We start from the raw sequence: 19,893 nt of genomic DNA on the forward strand, positions 1-19,893 counted from the left end.
TTTGTAAGTTTATCCATATTATTTCAAAAGTAGATTACACATACACAAAACATGAACATCGTAGCAGATTGAAGCTGCCCAAAATTAAAAATCGCATCCTGAGTCTTCTAAAAACTGTTTAGGTTATAATCAGCATTTAATTAGCTTTCCACATCTTTCCAAAATCACCCAAAGCGAGGAACTGATTAAGCAGCCATCAGGTTTTTGTGCAAGTGCTCCATTTGAATATAACTTCCAGCTGCGCTGTGACATGGAAGTAGCTTTATCATCTGCATAAAATTGTTTTCTGCAGGTCCCTGCTACAACTCACAGATACTGCTGTACATAAAAGCTGTACAAGTGAGCAGTGAATTAAAAGCCAACAAGGACTGTGCTATGTGTTACACCGTACACGACGACGGAGCAGAACCCAAAGGACATAAGAGACACAGTGACGTGTGTTACACGCAGTGACGAACAGTCACAGCGAAACGGCGATTAGAATTTCACGTGGATTCATTTTCCTGCTTTTCTTTTGGTGGCAACAACACAGCGTAACGCATCTGGACACTTCCAGAGGTGATTTTGAACCGCCACAGAACCACCCACCACCCACGCCCCCACAGTACGTGATGCCCTCTCTTTCAGGGTGGACGTTTCTCAGGTCTGGCCGGAGGTCAGGTTCCCACACCGTGGGCATCTGCGCTGCCGTGCGGATGGGCATCCTGTTGCGTTCCCTCCACACCCCGATAACCACACGGTGTTTCCCAGGAGAGCTCTGGCGGGCACCGAGGGATAACTGGTAACGCTGGATGCCCCCCTTGAGCCGCGCCACAGCCCCAGGCGCCCCGGCCCGCCCCGCTCCGAAGGCTCTTGGGCAAGCTGGCACCTCGATCCCACTAACCGATGCAGAGCAGGGACTTGCCTGCTGCAGTGCAGCATCAATTTAACGAAGCCAATTAAAAACCTCTCTCCAGTTAATCTGGTGCAACCTCCCCTGCAGACCAAGCGGAACCCAGCGCTGCCGGGGACGGGCGAAATCCGCCGTCCGGAGGGAGGTCACGCTCAGCGACTCTGCTGTCTCACCTTTGGGCAGCACTAATTCCCCACAAGACGGCCAAGTTCAAAGACAAGCCCTGACAACCCACTGGCATCGCGTCCTCCTCGGGGGCATCCCTTTAAAATGCATTTTCGAGGAATTCTCTTTCTAAAATTTGTTCAATAAACTCATTTAAACCCACCGTATTTGAATAGCCTTACCTGTAGAAGCCTTGGTTATCGTATGCCACGTTAGTCACATCATCAAATACGGATTTATTCCTGAGTTTCTTGTTGTTGTTGTTGTTGTTTCTTCCCTTAAAACCAAAGTAAGCAGCTTGCATGTGCTCTAGTTCTTCGGTCCTGAGCTGGTACCACAGCTGCATATCTCTGTGAGTAAGGCAAGGGGTAAAATACATCACTCTAATAAATGGCTGTATATCTGAGCTTTTATTTTTTTATTTTTCTGAGGTCAGATAAACACCACAGCCCTGGCTCACTATGGCTTCCATCTAAATTCAGGTTGAAGACAGCACTTAAACACACGCTGAACTTCAATTGTAAGCCAAACTTCCAGAGACTTAAATACCTGCTTAAACACCTTAAGGTGGGGGGTTCTTAAAAGCATAAATATTGTTCTGTAAAATAGTGTTATTTTAAGTATTATCCAGCACTCCTCAAAAACCAAGCAAATAAACAAAAAAAAAAGAGAGCAATTTTCTTATCAGCACCTGTGGATAGTTCAAAGGAACAAAAACCCAGTAATTATGTCAATTTGGCTCAGTGGATTTTGAGACTACAGGTGACAAGGAATGTCACTTGAGGCGTGATGTAGTGGCAATGTTCTCATGGACCTTCATCAGTGACACATGTCAGGCCAGATCCTGTTGCACGTGAAAAGACTACAGACCGTCCCCATTTCATGGAATAAATTATTTCAGGGGAAAAAAAAAAAAATTATTTTCTGTGAATTTTTGCAGCACTGCTGTTCCTAAGGGTTCAAAAATCACCAGGCAGGTTGAAAAGATGAATTGACTTAAAAATGGAGGAGACAGGTGATGTTGGCTCTGGTGAGAGCAAGGCTGACTAGGTTGCCTTCAGGATTTCCTTTTGGAAATGCTCAAGGCACTTTTCATGCTGCTCTCTCAAACTCAGTGGCAAAAAAAAAAAAAGAAAATCACAATTTCTTTTCTTGTTTTTTAAAAGAAGTCTAAGATCCACAATCACAGACATTCACACTAGCTGATGAGACAAAATTAAATTGTGAGGGCTGGCGATGCTGATTTGGGTGTCATTTCCATCCTCTCAGGAGGATGACGCAATGGGACAAGGTCTGCGGGGAGGCTAAATTGTATGAGGATTTTCAGCAGCCTTTGTCCTTTTTCTCTCCAAATGCAATGATAAAACCCAGGATGGCACTTTGAAGAACATCAGATACCTTATGAGACAGGTTTGTGGGCAGAGGTGATGTCTTCTAGTAGACCAACTAAAAGAGCCAAAAAAAATAAACAGGTGGACTTCAAAGCTAAAAGCAAGGTGAGAACATCCTCCCTACCCAAAGGTACAGAGCACCTTTTCTTTCAGAGACGGGCTAAAAGACTCTTATTTAACTACTCCCCTACCAAGTACTCTCATTTTGTATTAAGTTATCAAGCCTGCAGCTTCTCTTCAGCTTAATGCTCTGTGCATCCAAAAGTTGATCCATGTTTTCCAACTACGTCAACTGGCCTCACAAAAGAGATTTTCTCTACATAGAATCACAGAATGGTTTGGGTTGGAAGGGACTTTAAAGACCATCCAGTTCCAACCCCCCCTGCCACAGGCAGGGACACCTTCCCCTAGGTCAGGTTGCTCAAAGCCCCATCCAGCCTGGCCTGGCACACTTTCCTGCAGACCCTCATGCACTCACGCCCTTGGACACTGCCAGCTGCAGCAGCGCTACCACCACATCTGGCACTGCAGCCCGGGCTGTGGGTCAAGCGAGTTTCCTACAGGGATGTATTACTCTTTCTCAAATGACATGGATGGTTTCTCCATCATCTCAGCTGCTTTCTGGCAGTGGGGCTGAGCCACACAATGGCTACAGTGTCCCCAGGTTGCCCCCACCCCAGGAGTGGTGGAAGGGCCAGGTTGGAGCAGCTCCTTCAGAAGACAGTGAAGGGAGGACAGAGGACAGCAGGGAACTGAGAAGTTCCCAAAAAAGGGAATTGGTTTATGTCCTGATGACAGAACCAGGTCAAAATGTCCAGTGCAGATGGCTTTTCTTTCGTAAGGGAAAAATATCAAGCCATCAAAGTCATGTGAACAGCTAACTTGAGCAAAACTCCATTTAAATTAAATCAAAACCAAGGACTTTGCTATGAATAGTCTTATCAAAAAGAAAAGCCGTGATTCCAAAAACTGCAATCAACCCTTTCATTTCAAAAATTATTTCATGCTTTCAGTGAAAACCTAATATAATGAATGACACCAAAGACTTCCTTTTTCGCCTCACAAAATCCTTCCAAGAGAAATAGAAAAATCTGTGTTTTGGTTACAATCAGATTTCAAAATGACAGAATCTCCCCCTAAGCTGGTTCCCACGCAGCTCTAGATAAAACACAGCTCGGAGCAGAGAGACCTTCACTCCCGTCCTCCCCAGTCTCCCTCTACTCCACCACTACCCCACCTCACTCCAAACCCTTCTCTGAAAATCAACCCTCGTTACCGGATTGGCAAATCTGACATCTTCCCATGCCTGTTGATAATCCTGCCTGCTGTCTTGCGCTTCAAGCCAGAAGACAAAATCCTACATTTTGTAGGATGCCAGCGCTGTGACAGCTTTACGGATGCTTTGCAGATGGTGAGGGCCGTGAGGGTTTTGACATGGGGGTAGATTAATTTTCCCAGCAGTGTTCAAGGAGAGCAAAGGGAAAAATGAAAGAGAGAGAGAAGAAGGGAAAATGCAGCCAGTCTTAAATAATTCAAGGAGAGAAAGACTGGGCCAGCAAATAAGACTTGTATGTTCAGCTTCTCCATAATCCTGGGTAAAAGCAGATCTGCCCAGGCCCACTGAGGTCATCTGATATTACTGGACATTAGATGCCTTAATGGTCTTGAATTCCAAGTCTTTCTATACTTAAAGCCTAGGCTGTGAATTAAGGACTTTAAGTAATTAACATCACTGTGGTGGTGTGAGCATCAAGTCCTTTGAAGCTCTCTGCTGTCAAGCAATGGGGCCCATATTACGTACAGTCTTATGCAGATTTTAAAAAATCTTTCCTTGACATACCTTTGAGTCCTCCTCCTTTCACTTTTCTTCACACACTTGATAAGACAACAGGTTAAAAACGCCATGGACATCAGCAGAATGACGGCACAGCTCACGATGGAGGCGATCACCGCGACCTTAAATCCAAAAGTCTCATATTTTGATATGGCTGTAGCAAAGCAAACACAGAAACACGTTTTTAAGGTCAACCCATGAATTTCTCTTTCACATTTTCATTAAAGCATGCTGAACCCCTGCTCCACACTCCTGCTAACAATAGCTCAGTGAGGACTTTCACCTCAGTATGTGTCAAGACACCAGAGTATCTTGGCTTCAGCTTAGAGCTATGCAAGCCTCAAATTGGGCTATTTAAAAATCTCCTGTTTAAAAGCTACTAATGAATTGCTCACAAGTACTTCACCTCTGCAACTAATTAAACACAATGCCTTTGGCACTGCAGTAGCTAAAAAGCACAACTTCCTCAGCACATCAAATGCAGATGAGCCAGCAGACTCTTAGAAGCAATTGGTAACAAGGACTGGAGCTGGAAAAAAAAACCACTGACAGCGGTAAATGGGTGTAAAGAAGCCCCTTTGAGCAAGAAGAGTTTCATATAATTGCATCCTATTCGGCAGGCAGAGAACAACAGGTCCTCCTCTGATTGGGGAAGGATGCGGGACAGAAGAAGGGGCAGTACCTGCAGGGCTGAGCGATCACGGTGACCTGATGTTGGAAGTGAATTATCCAGACAAAAGGAGGAGTGGGAACGCTGTGTGGGACAGGATCTCTGCCCACTCATTTGGAGCACTAAGCATGTCTTGCTTCAAATCTTCCATCACCGCAATGACCAGCATCAGAAACGGTTTGGCTGAGCTCCACACAAAGCTTTATATTCCTGCAGCCTCTGGAGGGGAGGATTCCACTGATTTTTCTTTAACGGAATCTCTCCAACAAGAGCTAAGAATAGCTGAGTTTGTGAGAGAGCGGTAAGTGTCTAACAGACCCATCCATCTACCAGCCACGTAACATCACAGAAGGTCTGAGACACAGACTGAGGTTCTCAAAGCTCAGAGAACCATGTTTTGCTTGGGCCTACTTCTCATCAAACGCCTAACAACCTTCCAACAATCGAGGAGGAACACAGCCGGAAGGGTAGGTCACGTTGGTGCCACTCAAACGCCGTTTGTCAATACGGCAACTTCCCCACGCGGCTGCCCACAGGCAACGACCTAAAATTGTGCAAAACATATCGCTGTGTTTCTTCCACGGCAAAAACACCTTCAGAAAAGAATGTCAGGAGATTAGAGGGTTTGCAAATATGTTTGCACATTAGTTGGTCACAGCTATACATTTTCTGAAGAAGGGTACAGCTTGTAGCTACAGAGCCACGTTTATTCCGGGTGCAACACTACCGGTGTCGGTGACGCGAGATCAGGCATAAATCTGACCGAGTCTTTCCTGTGTCATGGTAATGAATGATGTCAGAACACATATGGAGCGCCATTAGTCAGTGGGGGCAACTGGGAAAGAAACTGAATTTGTCTTTTTCCTTGCACAGCTGTCTAGAATTAATCTAAAAGTTGTAGGAGACAGGCAGGGCAAAACTGGGATGGGACTGGGATGGTTTGGGAGGAACCTTACACTTGCAGGAGGGCACTCCGGCTGTCCACTGGGTACTGTTCCCTTTCCAAACGCAGGTGATGACGCCCGGTCCCTCCAGCTGATGCTCGGCAGAGCACTGGAACATTACCACCGTCCCCACGGCCGTGCCGTTGCCGTGAACGATCCGTAGCGTGCCGAGCTGGGGAGGGAAGACGCGGCTGCACTGCCCTGCAGGACAAAAACAAGGCCAGACAATGCAGCACCAGTGCCAAAAGCGAAGGTCCACTTTAGTTTTATTGTGACGAGACTGCAAATTGTTCCAAGTTAGTGGTCAGAACAACTAACAGACCGCGGGGTGGGCGATGCTGGTGGCTCTGCCAAGCACCGGCCCGCGGCCAAACCCCCTTCGGTGCCATTCAACAGCTCTGCTGCTCTGACCCCCGGCACGAAGAGGGCTTTACTCGTGTTGCAACATTATCTACTTAGACCGGTACATATTAAACATTTTTTTTTTTTTTTAAAAGAGTCATTCTGTGAGTGGCGTGGTCTCCTACGGATTCCTGCCTTGTCAGACTCCGTGTGTTTAATTAAGAACTCAGGCTGGCCTCTTCCATGCTGGGAGGATTCATAACACATCTTCCCTCATGCAGGGGTGTTAGATCCCTCCAGGATCTAACGGACTGATCACACATTTCAGTCTACTTGGTAGCATCTTTCCATGGTCCTACAGAAACCTCCTGTCCTTCTGTTGGTCTTGGCTGAAGCAAGCCAAAGCGCCTCTACAGGGAGGGGACTGGGACAGACACACACAGACAGCACAGCCACCGCCGACTCATCCCCATTTTCAAGTGACACTTGGCTTTACAGTGTTTCATTCGGTTTTAGGATGATTTTGTTCATTCCGCTTTTCTCTTTCTATTTCCGCGCCGTTCCGACAGCCGTTCTTTGAGCCGTGGAGCTCTTCTCCTCTCGGCCACCGAACGTCGCCGCTAACTTTATACATTTGGGTTTATTGCCACAACGCTCCTTGTTTCACACTCATTTTCAACACAAATTTTAGTGACTGGTCATCAAGACAACATACAATATCCAAACATACTTCAAAGATAACAACAATAAATACATTTTTCTGGTTTTGTACATGTGCACTGACAGAATCTGGAAACTGTTTTACCTAATCTTTTTTTTTTCTTTGTTTTGTAACATGCATCAAATAACAGCACTGCTTCTGCAGCAGAGTCCGAGTTCTCCATCTTTTGCTGGGTTTCCAAACGACTTCAGCAGACTCAGAGGTGACGGGGCTGCAGTTGCAAGACCAGAGTTGCAAGCACAATGATGACACACAAAAAAAATAAAAGGGGGAAAATATGCTTCCCACACTTACAAGCAAAAAGAAATGTAGAGTTTTAATAGCCTCCTTGAGAACATCTTGACAGAATCACATGTTGATAGCAAATCTAGTTTATTTTTAATACTTATAAAACCCCTTTTGCCATTAATTAATGTTAAGCTTCTGCGACGGAACCGCAGCAGACAGGCTTCCTACCTACCTTCAATTTACACTCTTAAAAACCCCAGCCCCCTGGAAAACAAACCCAAAGAAGCCTCAGCCAAAGACCAAACAAAAGCCACAGTGACCATTATGGGTCTTATTTACGAAGTAAATACCTCCTGAGGACCGGCTTTTAAAAACATGCCTTTTTTAACTCCGTGCAGGTTATTTCTGTTTGTTCTGCCACTTCTTTCAGCCTCTTCCCTCTGCCAGCAATTTGTCTCAAGGAGAGCAAATATCGTCTTGAGGGTCGTTTCCCTTCGTCTCTCGTCCTTCCCTCCCACATCCCGTTACCGAACACACGGATGCGTGCATTGGACAACCTTCCTCCTCGCTTCCGATGAGCGCTACAAGTTTTGGCTTTTCTTTCTACCTTAATCACTCAGGGACTTACTGTGAAAAACCCTTGTCCTAAGCTGCAAGATATCTACCTTTTTGCATTTTACACTTTCAAGGCTATTTTTAGATACCGGATCACACACTTAGGAGTTCACATCAGTGACGCTTCCAGCTGCACAAGATGCAGAAAGTAATTCAGAGCCAACTCTGATCAAAGCCCAGGTCCTTGGCCACTGAAGTAGCCCTCACTGGATGCTTTCAGTAGACTTGCCAGTTTACCTGGACTCGTTTTTCAGCCTCTGCTCTCCAAAGAATACATCATTTGGCACTGGATCCTTTCTTTCAAGACACATTTCATTTAATCCAGTGTCAACCGTCCTGAGCAACATGTGCAGCTGTAGCTGGTTCAGGTGCTCTTGACCCTTTCCTGCCCCATCCTTGCCCACGATGGTATACGTCGGGCGATTAAAACCTCTGAATGCCCATGTCCTTGTCAGCATTATTCCTCAGCTGTGGATTTTACAATATTTTCCTTCACTTGAGCACTACAAGGATTTCTAACAGCCAATGTCTCATGAAGCCGTGGATACTTCCTCGCTTTGGCCAGGCTGTAACAGCATTATGGCATTCCCAGGGGATCATTCCCATAGGAATGTAACCGGGGCAGGAACCCCAGAGGCTCATCTTAACAACAGCTAATGGGAGCTGAACTTCTGAAAGCTTCTATACCTGGTTTTGCACAGATGCTGAGCGGAAAGTTCATCAACTACCCTTCATGTACCTGCATTTGGCCAGAGTAGAAATACCATTTCTTCTTCTTCTTCTTCTTCTTCTTCTTCTTCTTCTTCTTCTTCTTCTTCTTCTTCTTCTTCTTCGAGCTTTTCAACACGATCATTCCCACCAAAGTCAAAACATTCAATGTGCCACTGCTTTTTGCTCTTTACAAATGCCTTTATTGAAATGCATAGATAGACTTTTGCCAGTATGACTTTGTGAATTTTATCCAAGTTCGGATTTAATATCTCTGGATAAAGTTTGCCCTAATTTTCATCAGCAATGATCTTCTAATAACTCATTTCTAAAACTTGTCCTCCAAGTTCTCGCATCCTTTGCTATTAACTATCTATGATGTTTGTGTGGTTACTTGCTGCATTCACTGATCTGCTAGGTTAATTTTACCCTTCCATCTCCAGAAAAATCATTGTTTAGTTAAGAGTCCATCCTTGTATTTATATAAGCAGATGTTCCATTTAGATTTCTCCTTTGAATACTCTTCAGGCATGTTTATCTGACTAAACCTGCTACAATCAAGAATATTTATTTTTTTTAAATATAATGTATTTATTTTTTTGTTATCAGCTGAGGCTGGTGTTTGAGGCTGCATTGCCTCCTGAAGTAAAACACAAATGCTGCATAAACATTTGTGCTGACCAGATTTACATCTTGGTTTATATTTCTTTGCTAAATATCTAGAATATATGATGTTCAGGTCTTGGCTTGCAGGAACTGCTAGCACCCAGAAGCGTAAAACTGAATAAAACCCCTAATTATTGCTCACATAGCTTTTGCAATAGCTGCATCTCAAACCCCACAGATTCATGCCTGACAGCCAGCACCTAAAGCCAGGAGGAACGCTTGAGGAATTAACAGCCTATCAGCTATTTCTATGTAGTTTAGAACAAACATCAAAATTTATGGTGTGTTGTTCAGTTTTGATTAGCTTCATGGCATCGTTCCTAGACTTGATACGTGCCTCCAGCGCCCAGTTCGCTTTGCTCTTCACTGCTGTTCTCCACTCTCAGGCTCGTGCTCTGCTTACGCTCCCAGATACCGGCTACTGCTTCCAAGCTCAAGAAGAAAACTCACTTGCTGATACATCCCTATGAAGCAAAAGCTGGAAATACTTTTATTTCTTTACTTTGATGTCCAACAGAAGTTGTGAGGACTCTCACTTGTTCATTTTACCCATTGAAAAGGATTAACGAACTGCCTTGTCCTCTCTGGGTACCACGCCAACGTACAGCATCAGCTCCGGTGAACCGAGACGACCGTCACCCATCAGCTGGCCAACTCCCTTCAGGACACAGCACCAAACACCTTCGAGTTCCTATAGCTACTTCTGCAGCTTCTTGTAAAGCAAGAGCTGATTTATACAAATGTATTTCTTAGCTTGGTTTCACACTGAAAGGATACCCAGTGTTCGAAAAGTATTCAAAACCAGAAGGCTCTGGGAGACCTGACTGCATCCTTTCAATACTTCAAGGGAGCCAGCTTATAAATGAGGACAAACCCTTTAGCAGGGCCTGTAGCGATAGGACAAGGGGTAATGGTTTTAAACTAAAAGAGAGTAGATTCAGACTAGATTATGGACAATTTTTATGCTGACGATGGTGAAAGACTGGGAACAGGTTGCCCAGAGAGGTGGTAGATGCCCCATCCCTGGAGACATTCAAGGTCAGGTTGGAGGAGGCTCTGAGCAACCTGGTGTAGTTGAAGATGTCCCTGCTCATTGCAGGGGGGGGTGGACTACATGGGTTTGATGGATGGACCACTCTGTGGATAAGGAATTGGCTCAATGGCCGCACTCAGAGAGTAGTGGTCAACGGCTCGATGTCCAAGTGGAGACCGGTCACGAGTGGCGTCCCTCAGGGGTCCGTGTTGGGCCCGGCCCTCTTCAACATCTTTGTCGGTGACGTGGACAGTGGCATGGAGTGCACCCTCAGCAAGTTCGCTGATGACACCAAGCTGTGTGGTGCCGTCGGCACGCTGGAAGGGAGGGATGCCATCCAGAGGGACCTCGACAGGCTGGAGAGGTGGGCCCGTGCCAACCTCATGAAGTTCAACCAGGCCAAGTGCAAGGTCCTACATCTGGGTCATGGCAATCCCAGGCACAAATACAGACTGGGCGGAGAATGGATCGAGAGCAGCCCTGAGGAGAAGGACTTGGGAGTACTGGTGGACGAGAAGCTCAATATGAGCCGGCAATGTGCTCTTGCGGCCCAGAAGGCCAACCGCGTCCTGGGCTGCATCAAGAGGAGCGTGGCCAGCAGGTCGAGAGAGGTGATTCTCCCCCTCTACTCTGCCCTCGTGAGACCTCACTTGGAGTATTGCGTCCAGTTCTGGAGCCCCCAACACAAGAAGGACATGGACCAGCTGGAGAGGGTCCAGAGGAGGGCCACGAAGATGATAAGAGGGCTGCAGCACCTTTCCTATGAGGACAGGCTGAAAGAGTTGGGGCTGTTCAGCCTGGAGAAGAGGAGGCTCCGGGGTGACCTTATAGCGGTCTTCCAGTACCTCAAGGGGGCCTACAAGAAAGATGGGGAGAGGCTGTTCAGGAGGGCCTGTTGTGATAGGACAAGGGGTAATGGTTTTAAAATAGAGGGAGGTAGATTCAGGTTGGATATTAGGAAAAAATTTTTACCATGAGAGTTGTAGAACACTGGCACAGGTTGCCCAGAGAGGTGGTGGATGCTCCATCCCTGGAGACGTTCAAGGCCAGGTTGGACGAGGCCCTGAGCAACCTGATCTAGTTGGAGATATCCCTGTTCCTTGCAGGGGGGTTGGACTAGATGACCTTTGAAGGTCCCTTCCAGCCCTAACCATTCTATGATTCTATGATTCTATGACCTTTGAAGGTCCCTTCCAAACTGAACAATTCTATGATTCTACAATTCTATCTGAATCTGCTGCCAACACAGAAGCAGGGCATTGGTTATTGCGAATAAACAGATTATTTCATATGATAAATAACTGTCCTGAAGGTAAAGACCTTAAAGTGTAGCATACACTATAAATTCTTAATTCACCCAAACCACTGGGTTCAGAAATAGCCACATACGTAATTTCCAGGCACTGGAAAAGAGAGAGTAATGCAAGAATTAAGACAAAATAATCCAAAATATCTCTTCACATGCACAGCCAGGATTATCTGTATTGCAAAATCAATTTGTCAGAAAGAGTTACCATATGGTTTCATTGTCAGCAAGCTGCAGATTTATGTTTTGCTGATAACAAAACAGAAACGAGAGAGCAACCTAGGCACGCTTGCCCGTTAAACATTTCCTGTGCTCCTTCCATCGTGAAACAGAGACTAAAAATCAAATACATCACATAAGTGTACACCAAAATGATCTGAACCACAGCAGTAATTACCTGAAAGCATGTTATCAAGATTGCCACTCGCTGTTTGTGCAAAAAGGGAGCAATCCATGACTTCACCTCGTTATTCCCATACATAACTCAAGCCTTTGCGTTGCTTATTGTTGACTATTTAGCGCAACTAAAACACGCTGGAATAACTAGATGCCAGAAAGAGACAGAACATTAGGTTCTATAAACCCTGCAGAAAACAAACATGCTGATATTATTTCTGCAAGTCTATTTTCCTACAGAAGCATGCCTTAGAAATTAGTGTCCCTGAAGTCACAGGCATAATGCCGAACATCCGCAGCAGCCGCACAAAGAGCTCTTGGAAGAGCTGGCTGCGTCGGAAAGCAAAAGAAAAGCAGCTAGTAGTGAAATATGAAATAAAGCAGATGCAGCAAAGCATGTTGTGTGCCCAGCCCCTGCATCGGTCCCCTCGCAACCCGCCCCTTCGCTCCTGCACAGAGCTGGCCACGCATCCGGCCAGGGCTGGGCTCTCGTGGCATGAGGTGCTGCAGCAACAAAGGGCTACCAGGAGTTTATCCTCCCACTAGAAAATTCAGACACTGGCACAGCTTTTTAAGAAATTAGTGTTAAACGTGACACCAAGCCAGTTGTAAAGGAGAGCAGAGGAGTTCCAGGCTCTTGAAGCCATAGAGCTTGAAGAAGGTGCCCAGCTGTGCAGCATGCTATGGAGACTTCCTGCTGCTTGGTGGCACCGGGTAATGATCTGCTTCAACCTTTTCTAACAAAAGCATGCATCAGCAATGGTGCCATTTGACTTTTCCTGCCTATTTCACTGGTTTCCAAGGGTCACTATAAAGCCAAGACACTGGAAAGCTGTGATAGACCTGTCTGCCTTCCAACACGCAGGCATGGCCCTGCAGAGTTACTCCCCAGGGTCGGTTTCAGAGGTCCAGGTGTGGCACAAACTGCACGCACCAAAACACAGCCCTGTGCACCACCTTTGGAGGGCAAGGCCACCTTGGCCACTGCTGCCCAGGGGAGCTTCAGGCTCAGGGTTCTGATGGAGACCTCTAAGAACTGCAACAGCAGCCACGCAGGCGGCTCTTCCCCCAGGTCATTCCCATGGAGGAACCATATGGAACACTGCAGACAGTGAAGGTACCCACAGAAGACATCTGTCGGAGCACACAGTCTGAAAAAAGAAACGTAACTTGTTAACAATACATGGGTCTTGCATCTGCCCGATTTCAGCATTCCCAAAAGAAAACATTCCCTATAACACATTCTGGGTTTCTATCGAAAAATTAATTCTAAAATTGTGAAAGAGGGAACCCAATTTCTGATCGTTCTCACAGGCCACCACTGAACACTCACAGAAATGCTTTTTCAAAAAAGCTCATGCTCCCATCGATAAGGAATTTCCATGCACTTAAGAGAGAAGGAGGGAAGGAGAGAAAAAAGATATTTGAAGCGAGTTTCTCTCTGTGTTTACACATCCATACTTAAACGAGCTCTCTGCTCACACCTATGTTATAGCAGATACCTTAGGGTCACTCCTACTGACCTCCCTCATTTCTTTTCTGTTGTCTGTTTGGTAGGTAAAACGGATTTTTCAACATACTCTTTGCAACGTAATTACCAACACGCGATAGTTCTGCCAGGCTGAGTCTCATGGGCTGAGTTTGGGGCAGCATTGCTTTCCTTCTCACCACGACCTGCCTGGGGTCAGGGTGAAGTGGGAGCCTCCAGGACCAGTGAGCACAGCTCAGCACCCTGAGTGGTTCCTCATGGGTGGCTCTTTTCCACCAGGAGCGCTTCTGCGATTGCAGCCCAGCCATGGAGAGTTTGGGCAGCAGCTGCTATGGGCCAGAGCGGGATCCTGCCCGGGTTGGAGCAGAGAAGGGTGCACGTACAGAAGAGACAAGCAAATGCCTCCACAGAAAAGAAAGAAACAGCACAGTGTCCAAGGCCAAGCAGCTCTGAAGCCCAAGGGGGGCAGGACTGCTCACCAACACGACCTTTTCAGACCTCTTCAGAGCAGAAGCACAGACACAACCGCTCCTGGATGGTGGGGACACTTCAGCAGAAAACTGATCCCCCTGAGCCTCTTCCTCCAACTAGACAAAGCCAGTGTGAAGCTGGCAAGAAGTCGTGAGTGAGGCACGAAATGACCTTCTCGACATGGCTGAGGTGGAGCAGACACTGGTGTGGCCCCTGGGCAACCCAGACTTGACGGATGGCTACACCCAGTTCACATGGGGCTGCGGTTGCTCACTCTATAGAGCTGCGATCCCTGCAGCCAGGTGGGAAAACACATTAACGTGCCACAGAATCATAGAATGGTTTGGGTTAGAAGGAACCTTGAAGATGATAAGAGGGCTGCAGCACCTTTCCTATGAGGACAGGCTGAAAGAGTTGGGGCTGTTCAGCCTGGAGAAGAGGAGGCTCCGGGGTGACCTTATAGCGGTCTTCCAGTACCTCAAGGGGGCCTACAGGAAAGATGGGGAGAGGCTGCTCAGGAGGGCCAGTTGTGATAGGACAAGGGGTAATGGTTTTAAAATAGAGGGAGGTAGATTCAGATTGGATATTAGGAAAAAATTTTTTACCATGAGAGTTGTAGAACACTGGAACAGGTTGCTCAGAGAGGTGGTGGATGCTCCATCCCTGGAGACGTTCAAGGCCAGGTTGGACAAGGCCCTGAGCAACCTGATCTAGTTGGAGATATCCCTGTTTGTTGCAGGGGGGTTGGACTAGATGACCTTTGAAGGTCCCTTCCAGCCCTAACCATTCTATGATTCTATGATTCTATGATCATCTGGTTCCAACCCCCCTGCCATGGGCAGGGACACCCTCCACTACACCAGGTTGCTCAAAGCCTCATCCAACCTGGCCTTGAACACTTCCAGGGATGGGGCAGCCACAGCTTCTCTGGGCAACCTGTTCCAGAACCTCACCACCCTCAGAGGGAAGAATTTCTTCCTTAGATCTAATCAAAATCTCCCCTCTTTCAGTTTAAAGCCATTGCCCCGTGTCCTATCACTACACGCCCTTGTCCACAGCCCCTCTCCAGCTTTCTTGCAGGTCCCTTTAGGTACTGGAAGGTGCTGGAAGGTCTCCCCGGAGCCTTCTCTTCTCCAGGCTGAACAACCCCAATAAGTTTGGTATCGACCACTGCATGGGCCTTGACAACTCAGGGTGCCCTTTGGAGGAGAAAGGATGGTAAAGCCTACTTCAAGGTCTTTTCATGCCTGCTAAGGTAGCAGATACTATCAGACAGCAGCAATTCTTGGCTTCCATCTCCGAAAGAAACCATTGCGCTACGCTGCTAAAAAAACTTACATCCAACTCTGAAGCAGACAAATTCAGTTCATCTCTCTTTACAATTCTGAGCCTTTTTCTTTTCTCTCTCCCACCATTTTTCATCTGGCTTCTGAGCCGCTTGCTGTAGCGAACAAAATGTAGCAGGATTTAGGAGTCAGCATTAAACACTTCCCCACTCTACTCTGAAACAGTAGGGGGCTGCGAGCAATTTTAATCCATGTAAAATCCAAGCTACATCTCACCCAAGTGCTAGATCAGGGTTTGATGACAACACGTGTAATCCACTCCTATTTCAAACATAAATAATGTGTAGGATTGGTGTAAATTGATTCTTATTCATGTCTTTTATGTTACTCTTTTAAGAGAGGATTTGTTCCAGCCACCATACTGCCATCTCCACCACTGACTTTTTTCTGCCAATTTACATCAAAGTCAGGTTATTCTCATCTGCAGATTTTACTCTTGGATCTAGCAACGAGGCAATACTGAATATTTCTCTTTTTATGGGAACAATTAAATGAGAAATAAGAACTAAATGAAAAATGAGGTACTTGATGAAGTCCCCAGTAAAGCAAGAACAGATGGGGTTTCTGTGCTTTATTAGTCTGTTTACCAACAGAATTGAAAAAATAGGTTATGACACTTCTCAACAGTTAATAACAGTGTAACTTTCGAGAACAGGAAGGACCCATTAAGCCTGAAGCAAATTAGAAGCGTTCATCTATTTACCTCTTCACCAGTACTTCCAGGTCTATACCTAGGTCTATATCTAGGTCTATATCTGTGTCTATCTCCACTATAGAGCACAGCAGAACTATGCCTTAATTCGAACTGTTCCCAATTAAAATTTCCTGTGGAAGTGATGCCAGCAGTTGCTTTTGTGGCTGTAGTGAATGGAGCTAACATTGCTGATGGTCTCCCCTCTTGGCCATTCTAAAGCAGATAATAAATAAATTCCATATGTGCACAGTGCAGAGTTTGTGACCCAGATTCTAAACCAAAGATCCTAAAGAGAATAAAATCAAGAGGAATAACTTGAAACGTGCTTTTCACCTGCACCTGAGCTGAGACCCCGAATGTACCAAACGCCCTGGAGCAGACGGGCAGGTGATCTCTCCAGGATGCAACCAAAATCCACCGCTCCGAAGAGCCCCACCAGGCAGCGAGGGGTCCGGCCCTTGCTGTGCTCGCTTCCAACGTCTGTAAGTGCTGCTTCTTGCATCATAAGCATTGGTATTTACAAGAAGGGGAACAGAAGTAACCGGTTACACAACACCACCGTCTTCTACAGATGGTCCTCAGCCTCCTCCGTGCATCTCTGCATCCGCAGGTTCTGGAGAGGTTCAAATCCAAAGCAAGACGTGAGTGTTACCCCAGGATCTGTCACCTCATCTTTAGGGAAAGCCAAACAGAGTCAGGGATGTGAGAAACACAAAGTGAGAGAAACGAATTCATCAGCTCTGCTCTGAATCTGAAATTTGCAGGTCAGGAATCTGTTTCTGTATCATTTTCCTCCTCTCCAGGGAATACCAAAGACCAGGAGCATCCCTGCACCTTCCCTCTGCCGCTGGGTCCCTCTCTGTCCTCAGCCAGGTTTGAGAGGCACAGCCTTGCTGCTGGAAGTGTCCTTCAGGAAACATCAGGCCAGTGAAGTCTGTAGGTTTACATTTTCAACTTTCATCACCATTTTTCCCCAGTGCTCATGAATAATCTCTCGTTCGTTAAACCTGTGCAGCCGACTGTAACGCTTCTGCAGACGGCGCGAAGCGATACGCGGGCTCCGTTAACCAGACCCTGTATGTTTTCCAATGGAAACTACGCTCACCAGAAACGTTAACCTTTTCCCATGTCCATAGTGGAGACAAGAGATAATCTTGGAGCAACGCTCGAAGCATCACAATAACGGCAAGAAAACAATCACTGCAAGCTAAATAAAGTCAAACAAACACGCTACAGAAGGCCAATGATTTTGGGAAATCTTGATTTCAGCATCCAACTCAATATTAAGCACCTTGCTAACAAGGGTCAGGTATCGAGAGGAAAAGAGACAAGTTTTACTAGCGGTCTGCCTTCGGTGAGCCCTTCGCCACTCTCCTACGGGAGCTTGACGTGAGAGAGAACCAACGACCACCTGTGAGAGCAAAACTGATTCCGCAGCCTCCCTTCACACCGAGATGCTGATGGGCATTTCTGGGGTCTGGGGAAGGCTGTGGGTGCTCACTAGTAGGACCTTGAACTGGAAAAACTGACCCTTTTGTCTGAAAGGGGATGCTCTGACCAAATCCTCTCTCTTTTGTTCCCTTTAAAACGCAGAAAGGAGAAAAATGTCAAAACCATCTTGTCCAGGCAGTTCGGATACAAACACCTTATCAGCGTTCATCCTATCCATGCGTCCAAGAAAAGAGCTCGCTGTCAGAAAAGCTTCAGCTCTGTGGCTTTTCACCTACAAAATGGTTTAGCACCTCTAAAGCAAAACCCTTTGGCTTTTTCCCTTTTAGAGCAGACAATTTTTTTTTTAACACCTCAGTGGATCAATTTTACATTTAACCTGAAAGCCAGCTGGTAATGAATCCGACATTTTCTGGCTTCCCTTAATAATTACTGAAGTTGTGTCACCAAAATTAAACATTTCAATAGATCTTTGGTAAACTGAGCAAGACTCAGATTTTACTGTTTCTTGAAGATGAGGAAAGTAAAAGAGAGAGAAACCAGCAGCAGTGGTGTCCATTAAGCTCTGGATCTACAGATTCAACGCATGAATTGCTGATGCGTATGGTGCCCCTCAGCGGGCTGCACTGATGAGCAGGAGAGCTGGGCAGGGCTAAGCTAAGAATCCCGGGATTTAAAGGGTACAGGATAGAAAATGATTATCTGAACGCACCTGATGGAAAAATGAGTCTGAATACGATGCCCTGGCACCATCGGACATCTCCTGCTCTTAGCGTGGTTTTCAACAGTCTATTTAATTTGCAACAGACAGGGTAGAAATTCAGCGCTTCCTTGGAAAGCTATGCACTGGAGAAGCCAAAAGAAAAACTCAAACCTATTTTCCCAGGGAAAAGCAGGCGTCCATCAGGAGCCAGAGCTGGAGGAAGGATGAAGGACACCATAGCGGACAGCTCGACAGGGCAGAGGCTGCTGCTCGCGCCCGCGGGAGCCCCCGGCGCTGCCGGCTGCTCGGCCGCCCCTTGGGAAGCCCCCTTGGAGCAGCCCCCTGTGAGGAGGGCACCATCCATCACCTGAAACGCTCCCACTCCTCACCACCAACGCGGGCACCGCGGTGAAGCGGAGCTCTGTCCGGCTGTGTGTGTGTTTGGCCCCTGTCCGGCCGCCGCCGCTCCGGGCTGTCTGTGCCCTCTGGTCGGGCACGGCGGTGTGCGAACACGCTCGGGGGAATGAACGGCGCTGATAAGAGCAGATGTTCCCTGACGATGTGGCCAGTGGCCTCTGGCTTCTGCGGGATGTTTGCCAGACCGGGCACAATCTCCGTGGATGGCAGAAATCCCTGCTGATGGGGAGGACCTGAGGTGGGCACTGCACCAACGCCGCCTGTGCCGAAAAACACTCAAGTGGGAAGGGTCCGGGGCTGGCCAAACACTGCTTCAGGCATTAGAAAATCCACCCCAAAATGAAATTTTAGGTGGACCAGAAATGCTTGCTACTTGATGGTTACACGCTGATTTTCGGCCAAACGCCCCAAAAGCATAAGAATTACATTTGCACAAAGCACTTATTTGTAAAGAACAGAGAAACTTTTCAACCTTTTATCTTTGAAACTACTTTGTTGTTTTAAAACAGACTATTGAATACAGGTTTGCTAGTTTTCTAGAGCAATTTCCAACCATCCTTAATGCTAGAGACCTTGCCTGCATTTGATCCCCGTGCCTGGCCTGGTTTGGATTCCGCAAGTCCTTTTTCCTTCCCAACAGCAAACTGAAGCTGTGCCTGTACTGGGTCTGCTGTGTTAAGCTGCTAAATGCACACCACAGAGCTGTGACCCGGCATTCGCAACTGTCAGCAAGAATTTCTGTGAATAATTGATTTTTTTAGACATCGGTCTGAAAGAGTTAGCAATAGCATGTAACTTATTACGGTGATAGAAATCATTCACGCACTGAGTAAGTAACAGCCAGATTTAAAAACCTGCTTTGCGGTTTTACCACTTTTTATTTTTCTTCTCTCTCTCTTCTTTCTTTCTTTTTTTTTTTCTTTTTTTGCTGCTGGGTTTGGCTTTCCTGTTCCTGGGCTTCACCCCTGACAGCAGAGCCTGGCCATGGACACAACAGCAACCTGCAACGTGTGAAAGTCACACAGCATCCTGCCAGAAACCGTTCAAGCACGGCAATGATTAACACTAACGAGTCAATAAGCACATCTGCTTTCGGCCTCCCTGGCCTTAGGAATTACAGAAAGATGGCACAAAGGTTGACGAGGATGCCAGTATGAGGACAGGGAACCAGTCCCTTGTGTTTACTTTTTCCCATTAAAAAAAGTCAATGATTGCAGGTGAGTTATATGCAGAATGACAAGCAGCTTAAGTGAGTAGACCAAAGGCCAGCAGCCCCATGCCCTTCACGTTCTTGTACTGCACATGTCTAAGAAACTAAGATCTGCATCGGATTATTCAGCTAAATCACTGGCAGCCTTTGGATGGCCAAATTATGGGGCAAGGAGAGTCTCTGACTTGTATTTAAAATGAGTG

At 46.6% G+C, this 19,893-nt stretch overlaps 1 protein-coding gene across 1 annotated transcript in view; it reads right to left on the minus strand.

Annotated features, from left to right (window-relative positions):
- Window positions 1–19,893, minus strand: part of SUSD3 (sushi domain containing 3) — a 37,324-nt gene that overhangs the window by 11,303 nt on the left and 6,128 nt on the right. Inside the window, exons 2-4 of the mRNA XM_086619053.1 lie at window positions 5,909–6,097; window positions 4,289–4,436; window positions 1,240–1,407 (exon numbers count right to left, since the gene is read on the minus strand). Coding sequence (XP_086475179.1) covers window positions 1,240–1,407; window positions 4,289–4,436; window positions 5,909–6,097 — 505 coding nt within the window. The remainder of the gene's footprint in view (window positions 1–1,239; window positions 1,408–4,288; window positions 4,437–5,908; window positions 6,098–19,893) is intronic.

The sequence above is a fragment of the Tauraco erythrolophus genome, chromosome 12 (assembly GCF_009769465.1).
Source record: "Tauraco erythrolophus isolate bTauEry1 chromosome 12, bTauEry1.pri, whole genome shotgun sequence".
Lineage (NCBI taxonomy): Eukaryota > Metazoa > Chordata > Aves > Musophagiformes > Musophagidae > Tauraco > Tauraco erythrolophus.